The sequence below is a fragment of the Olea europaea genome, chromosome 23 (genome assembly GCF_002742605.1).
Source record: "Olea europaea var. sylvestris chromosome 23, O_europaea_v1, whole genome shotgun sequence".
Classification (NCBI taxonomy): domain Eukaryota; kingdom Viridiplantae; phylum Streptophyta; class Magnoliopsida; order Lamiales; family Oleaceae; genus Olea; species Olea europaea.
Genome location: NC_036259.1, coordinates 10169959 through 10178293, shown reverse-complemented (window position 1 = coordinate 10178293; position 8335 = coordinate 10169959). Strand labels below are relative to the sequence as shown.

Here is an 8335-nt window from a genome sequence, read left to right as displayed (position 1 = left end):
ATTGTGGCCGATCACAAATTTGGAAAATGAGGAGGATTGTAACTTTTATTTAATTTATAATTTGTATAAATTACACAAATTTTATATTCTTTAAAAAAATATTAAATTTTTCACGAATTAAAAAAAGGGCTGGCTAGACTCAACTAGCCCGACTCGACTCGCCAAGTCTCGAGCTGAAAGCTCATGTCGATCCTTGTATTTTTGGCCTAGCAAAAGCTCGTCTTAGCTCCTGCCAAAAAAAGCCTAAACTATTTTTACTTGAGTTGAGCTCGAGCTTCGAGTTTTGACTCGACTCGTTAACATCCCTATTTATCTATAAAATATTTTTTTGTGAGAATCTGATTACAAATAAGTTTTAAGTAAAAAAAAGAGGTTTTAAAATATGGTTGACAAACATAGACGTATAATTTGTATGGAAGTGTTTATCAATTTTATGTATCACATAGACATTTGTCTTTTTAATACGACATATTTGTTGTTACTTAAAAAGTTGATAAAATTTTAAATTAATAATAATTAATTTTAATATTTCAAGAGATTCACAACTTTTATCAATTTCTTAATTACATTTTATCAATTTTTATCCAAATTTATTAAAAATCTTAATTACATCAAACAGGGACTAGATGTGATTATAGTCAAGAAAAAGTTTGTCTAGCTCATACTTTTGCTTCATTCAAGTCATTTCACTTTTTGCGTTGGTTACTTCTGCTCAACATTGTCGAATTGAAAGATTTCGTAACGTTCACTAATCAATTATTCATTAATGTAATTTCATTCAATTTCTCTATGATATTAACTGAGTAATTCATGCAAAGCGATGAGTTGAGCATTCATCCACAAGCTTTCAAAATGAAGAAATGACCCATCATACATGCATAGAAGGGTCCAATGACTTTGGGAAAGGAACTAATGCTTGAAACTTCTATCTTAACAAGTGCTTCAGACCTTGCTTGACAAATTCACACTAGAGGTCGAAAGAATGAATTTGATAAATTATGCAAGGAATCTCTCAAGTAGAAGATGATAAGCTCGAATAGGATAAATGGAACTCACCAACTCCTAAAGTCAAAAGGTCGAAAAACTCAGCATCACTATTCTTGAACAACTTGGGATGAACATTTTTTTCCTTACAAAAAATGAAAATAATGGTTGAAATCAGATTTAATTGTTAATTGTCCTTATCGATATATGGCTATCTAAGAATTGTTCCATGGATTTCATTAACGATGTTTGATGCTTCTTGGGGCTTGTTTGGCAACCTTGAAGTTATTGAATAAATTGTAAAGTAAATCTCAACGTGACTCTCGATATTTTAACTATAATGTTTTGATATTCTAAAAAATAACATAATATTCTTCTTTCTTTTAAAAATAAAATTTTCTACTCACGAGAATAGGGTGTTTGGAGGAAAATACTTTTTTTTTCTTTTTCTTTAATATTTTTGTCTCTCTCTTTTTTTTTTTTATTAAAAATTATTAAATTTGTTACTATTTTGCTCTCGTGTGCCATTAATTGTAATCGAATGAAAACCGTCTAGTGGTACATTGTATCTTTTTCACTATATTTTCTTTCCTTCTCTTTTCGTCCTAAGCAAACGATCTAAAGTATATTTTTCTTCATGTTTTGCTTCCAATAATTTTTCCATCTAATTTTGTTGCTTTTATTTGGTGAAAGATTGTAAGGATTACTATACTTTTACGTTATATCTAAAAATTATTAAACTTTAAAAAAAAAAATTGAATAGTCACTGTGCTTTCAATGTAATTTCGTATAAGTTCACTCAAAACTCCTTTTATTTGAAAGTTTGTTAATTTCGATGAGATGGCGACAGTTGTTAATTTTTTAAATGAACGGAATTATGATAGGAAACATAGAAAATGTTATTTGTACACCGGGGTTGACACTCCGGTATACACTCCTCTCACACGAGGAGATGGGCCCCACAACAATAAAAAAAATTTGGGATCCCTCATGTAAGGAGAGTGTATACCGAAATGTCAACCCTGGTGTACGTGTAGCAAAACTCTAGGAAATAATTGTTAAAACTGCATACGCTGGATAAAAGCCTTAAAAAATAAAAAGTGCAATGACTATTTATAAAAATCAAAATTCAGTAACAGTAGAGAAACAACTTTAAAAGCATTTTTGTGAGGTGGATCATTCCATTCACATGTCACAAGTTAATTTATCTAGAGAGATTGAAGGGGATTGTGTTAGTTTAGAAGTGTTTTGGACAATAGATTAATTGGTCTTGAGATATTGAAGGGGATTGTGCTAGTTTAGGAGTGTTTTGAATCATAGATTAAATACAATGGTTGGATTTAGTCTTGTGGTCAATTCTCTTTTGCTAGTCATATCACATTCACTCTTGATTGTAGTACAATATTTGTATTTGAATTCAAATGATTTTGGCTTTATAATTGCAAGACTTCTTCACTTATTTCATTTGGACTTGGCATAGCAAAAGAAAGAGAGTGTAGAGAGGTAACTAAGTGAGAGAAGTTCATATTTCCGACGAAATTCTTGGTGGCTTTTGGCGGATCCTTTTGTCAGTATATCCATTGTCATTTTCGTGGAGGACGGCGTGTGATTCGGTGTGGCACAAAATCTGAGCTCAACATCATAGGACACTCCATTGATGGTGTTGAAGAAGCCTTGGGTTGCTTCAATTTTTACACTAAGATTTTATGTTTCCACTTTGTATTTGTAATAATCATTTATACACTACATTTTAAACTCTACAATTTTAATTATTTTGAAATTTTTTGAAATTTAGTAAGTCACTTCTTTAACAAGTAACTATTTATTTATTATTATTATTATTTTTTTTCAGTATTTTTTACTCTAGATTGAAAAATGGAATTTATAAATGTATGAGCTTACCTAGTTACCTGTTTTTTCATAAATATAGAAAATTTACACAAAATGGGATAGATATTATCTCTACCAATCTTTTATTACTGATGATCTTCGCACGATTCCTTCACAAGTAAAAGTCAAGAGTCTCCTTCAGGTTCAGCATCCTGCTGGCCCCATTATTATTATTATTATTATTTTTTTTTAAATCTTCCAACGAAAACTTGCCAAGTATTATTTCTGTAAAATTTATGTTGTTTTTCTGTACTTATAGCATTGTTGATTTTTTATACGGATTTTGAACAAGCACTATGTATATGTCTATGTACCTGTAGCACTACTCTTTTTATAAGGATTTTGTTAAGTGTACATTTATCATGTACATAAAGGATGATATAATGTGACGTGGAGAGAAAAGATTGATTGAAAAAGTTGATTGTGTTTTGAACAGGCAAATGATAGAGTACCACGTTGTATTATGAACACCCTATGTATATTTCTATGTACCTGTAGCACTACTTTTTTTATACACATGCTAATGTCTGCTAAACTTAGTATAAGCTGTATTTCCAGGGAAATTTTCAGGTGTTGATGTGGCGGATTTTGATTGCTCTAAATTTATTTTTGTGCCAAGTCCACTGAAATTCTAACACTTTGACATTCCGGCAATTTCCCCGACATTTTCCTCTAACATGTCAGGTTTGATTTGTGATGCCATAGACCGGAGCTCATCAATTTCTTCGGTACTTTCCTGCCCAGAAGTCACGGCTTTAACTGTACTAACCTGATTTCGACTAGAAGCAGAGAAGCAAGCACTGTTCATATGTAGAGCAACTCTCTCTCTTCAGAATTTGGTACTAAAAATTTTGCGATTTGAAGATAAACTGTGTTAGTGTCAAATTTTGGTCCATGGAAGTAAAATGGCTGTCCTCAAAATATTAATGGATTTTAAAGCCCCGTGTCACAAAATGAGATTTTCAATAAAAATTATTTAAAATTCAGGTATCTTCTGGATTTATAAAAAAAAAAAAAAATATTAATAAAGAAATTTCAAAAGATTTGAATGAATTTCAAATTTAAAAATATACATAATAGTTCACCATTTTTTTTATGAGATTTTGTGAAAATCTATTCAAATTCACGAAGTTTATTAGAGTTTAAAATCAATTTTAAAATTGTGAGTGGAAGGTACTTGATATTTACATATCTAGTATTTCTATATTGCTTATAAGTGATTTGGACCACTTGAATTAATTAAATTTCACGAGTCTATCTTAATCTTAAATGGTTAATGTTCACGTCTTTGGGTTCTTTGACACATCAATGAGCGAGATGCGACATCAATATATCTGGTTTTAGAAAATTGGATTTGTGAATACTTGTAAAATATAAAGTAATAAGATTCTTGGCTCTCCGACATTATGGATAAGTTAAGGATTAAAAATGAGAATCCTTCAGTTTTCCAGGCTGGTTAGGTTGATTTTCAAGATTGATTCTGCTTAACTTTTGGATTTCTGATCAAGATTAGATTAAGGTATAAGGATCAATGTTCTGAACTTCTAAACTTAGTCAAAGTTAAGAACAATTCCACTTCATTGTCTTCCTTTTATTGCATCTCTAGATTTCATGATTAATCACCATCTTAATATAAATTCACGATATCAGCTCGATCGACACTGTCTTGATATTTGTCGAACGACATACGACGAAACAATGACCTGTATGTATAGCATCAACTAATCTGCTAAGACTATAACAAAATGGAACTAACTCCAAACTCAATTGTTGTAACCATTTCTGTGTGTCTTTTGCCATCTCCAAGCAATTGCTAAGCTTTCTTCGAGATTCGTGTACTTAGCCGACCAGTTTAGCTCGTTCTTGATCTTCGAAGGATCGCTATATACTTCGGCATAATCCCCCGGCCGACGACTTAGGTAGTCAACCTTTATGTTCACACCAGTAGCCTTCTTACATGCTTCCACAAATTGTTTTACTGAACTACCTTTTCCAGTCCCAACATTGTAAATTCCAACTTTGCCTGGTTTTGCATGGGCTAATGCTTTGACATGTGCATCAATCAGATCAGTAACATCAATGTAGTCTCTTACACAAGTTCCATCTGGTGTGCTATAATCTGTCCCTCTTATCTGCATGAATAGCTTTCTTTTCAGAGATCCTAACATTCTTGGATCAAAATTTGAAACCATATCAAGAAAATTGTGTACCTTTAATCCCGAAATTATTCCTCTGGCTGCATCGAAACAAGCACCTGAAATACGTCCCTGTTCACGCAATTCTGATCGAGGAGCTTCTCCCAATCTTCCCTCAGGGTCGGAGCCAATTACATTGAAGTACCTGAGATACCCACACAGAGTTCGTTACTAACTTATCATTTTTTTTTTTTTTTTTAAAAAATTTGTATACCCTTTTAGGTTAACTATTAGTCCGTGATGTGTACGATGTACAAACCTTAAAATCATGACAGCCATGTCGGAAGTCTTTGAGAAGTCCAATATAATGTCTTCTGCCATTTTCTTGGCTTTTCCGTATGGATTGATCGGGGCCTGAAGTTTCAAAACAGTTAATCAGATGCTATTTTCTAACCAACTTCAACTAATTGGAAATTATGGACATGAAGGGCAAGATGAACGCGTGAATTGAGTACTAACTTGAGGAGTAACTTCTGTGATAGGCATCTTTTCCGGTTCTCCATACGTAGCACAAGTGCTTGAATAGATCAATGTCTTTACACCATGTGCAGCCATTGCCTTCACTATTAACAAGGTATTTGAAGTAATATTATGATAGTACCTGCACTCAGACCACACAATACCAATATAAGAAACATGTAGCAATAGGAACGGAACAACTTAGTATCCTTAGCAAGTCGATAAGTTTTGTAGTGCTCAAGTAGCAAGGGTCGAGACTTTGGACTCAAACAGGGTATAGAGGTGTCAATAAGGTCGATAGTGGCCCAGCCTAGACGCAGCACCACCTGCACAGTCCATGTCTAGATCTTGGACCCACTCACATTTTTCTCTTTCAATGGATAATGGAAGTCCCAGAAAAAGTGTCATCATAAGCAAATATGATATATAAGTAAATGAGAGCTGAAAGTCGAAGAGTACAAAATACCTTAGAGGCTCTGCTGTACTTTCGCCAACATAAGCAACAGCTGCGAAATGCATGACAGCATCAAATGCGTTCTCTGTAAAAATTTTATTTACCTGATATAAAAGTTAGGGATGAAATTGCCAAAAAACTGGTTTTCATAGAGCTAATTAATAAAGTAGACATGATAGAATGAAAGTGCAAGAAATTGTAATAGGATACTGATGCTGCATCTCCAAGATCAGCATATATAAATTGAAGTCTCCCGGGCTCGGGATAAAGTTCTTGGAGGACTTTAACAGCTCCCATGTTCCCTCTGGAAAGGTTGTCCTGCCAATAAAAACCCGTTTTCACAAAAAATATTTTATCACAGTCATTTTGGAAATAATCCACTATAGATGAAATGAAATTCCACCATGAACATACCACAATGGTTACACGATATGAATCCTTGAGAAGCCGAAGGACAGCATGAGAACCTATATAGCCTGCACCTCCAGTTACTAAGACATGCGTTACTCCAGATTCGTGTTGAGAAAACTGAAGATGCAAAGATGAAATTTCATAACATCAGATTGAGAAAAGTTTATGATCCGGAACTACTTATAGTTGTCGATTGAAATAATACTGCAGAATTGTATGATTTCTTGTCAAGAACTTAATCTAAAGATTTTGCATTGTCCTCTATATACACTGTCCAGTACTATCTTCCAAACAAATTGTAAACGTTCTATCACAAACATTGGAATTAGAGGCATACCTTGGTAGAGGTAGCAGTACCAGGTGATCGCTTGAAAAGAAAAATAAAAAGTGCAGTAATTCCGGCAGCTAAGAAAATTTTCCTAGTGTTGCTCCTTCGATTCGTCTCTATAAAATCCATCCCTGTAAATGCAGATTTAATTCCTCTTATAATTTATCAGTAAGCAATCAATAAAGAAATTCATATTCATTTGTCAACTAAGAATCATTAATCTCTTTTGTTGAGGACTTGGAGATGAACTTGGTAAAGAAGACTAAAAATGATCTTCGATTTTTCAAGACAATCAATTTGACGAATAAATTTGTACTCACTATAGACAAAATGCGCTTAATAAATTTCGAGGCCTTAAAGAATTTCACAAACGAGAAAGATGCAATGGAACCAATTTGAACCTCTACTTAGATTTTAGTATATACCTTGAAATCGATTAAGCAGCGAAAGACACAGGTTTCTTCTTATTATTTCCCACTGAATTGTGTCTTCTCACTAATGTGAACAACAATCGAAGGCAGAACTAATGACGACGTTTAAGAATCTTCAAGTTTGTAATAGATATATCCAGTCTGTATTAAAATAAAATCTATTGATTAGCAAAATGATCCAACAAGGAAACAACCTTAAATCTCCCATGTTATTGCGTCAGATGTTAAATTCTAATTCTTCAGTAATATCTATGTCTTAACACAGACTCAGTTTTTCAGCGGAGAAACTTAGGAAATACAACAAAAGAGAATCATAAGCCAGAATTTTTACATCACATGAATTTTTCTCATTTATTCTTACCTTAAACATTCAAAAGATCATACATAAGAACAGAAGAGATAAAACCCAATTTTAAACACAACCCAAATTCACAAATGAAAAACCGATAGAAGCATTAATTTCCAGAACTAAAAATTCATACCTGAACTGGAGAGAGAGATAGAAATAAAGAAGACTAATCGAGAACGTTATAAATATATATGACTAATAGTGCGAAATGTCAAAGGGAGGAAGGAGTAGGAGAAACGGAAAAATAAAGAGAGGCTTGGCAGTTTGAATGTGAAATAACGCGTTGGGATTAGATAATCTATATTGTAGTGGAAGAAAAGTGGACCATGTTCTTCAGTGCAACCTACGATCAAACAAAGCCTTAAAATTAGGGGATGACACACAAATATTGCCATCTCATACTCAGTAAACCAATCATTTTCCGAATGTGTGTGTTTTTGTTAGACCAAGTCACGAGAGAGAAATGGGAAGGAAAGAGAACTTTGAATTGTCCGTTGTATTTAAAGAAAAATCAAGAGTGAGTTAACAATCGAACTAGTTACGTGTGAGTTGATATCAATTGTCATTTTGCGAGTTAATTGTTTCAATAATCACAAAACTTATATCTATGTGTTCAATTGTTCGTCAAAGTTTAAAATATTGAGTTTTGATTACTAAGCTTATCCAAACATGCATAACATCTGTTTCAAATCTCTAATGAAGTTGGTGGCGTGGCTAATGGAATGCACATGTGACGTCTCGTCATGTCGTTACCAAATTGCTATGTAAGAAAACGTCATTCATTGCTCATTAAATTTTGAAAAACATCTTCAATTGCTCAATAAAGTTTGAAAT

General features: G+C 33.0%; 1 protein-coding gene across 2 annotated transcripts; it reads right to left on the bottom strand.

Annotated features, from left to right (window-relative positions):
- Positions 1-4434: 4434 nt before the first annotated feature.
- LOC111372348 (UDP-arabinose 4-epimerase 1-like) lies at positions 4435-7933 on the bottom strand. Of its 2 annotated transcripts, XM_022994645.1 has the most exons (10): positions 7635-7933; positions 7147-7293; positions 6731-6852; positions 6397-6510; positions 6193-6300; positions 5995-6086; positions 5529-5670; positions 5329-5423; positions 5085-5214; positions 4435-5006 (listed from the first exon to the last, which is right to left on the bottom strand). In XM_022994645.1, the coding sequence occupies exons 3-10, from the start codon at positions 6848-6850 to the stop codon at positions 4638-4640; spliced, it is 1170 nt and encodes a 389-aa protein (XP_022850413.1). In that variant the 5' UTR covers positions 6851-6852; positions 7147-7293; positions 7635-7933; the 3' UTR covers positions 4435-4637. The 2 variants fall into 2 exon arrangements, with proteins under 2 accessions (XP_022850413.1, XP_022850414.1); XM_022994646.1 differs by lacking the exon at positions 7147-7293.
- Positions 7934-8335: the final 402 nt, after the last annotated feature.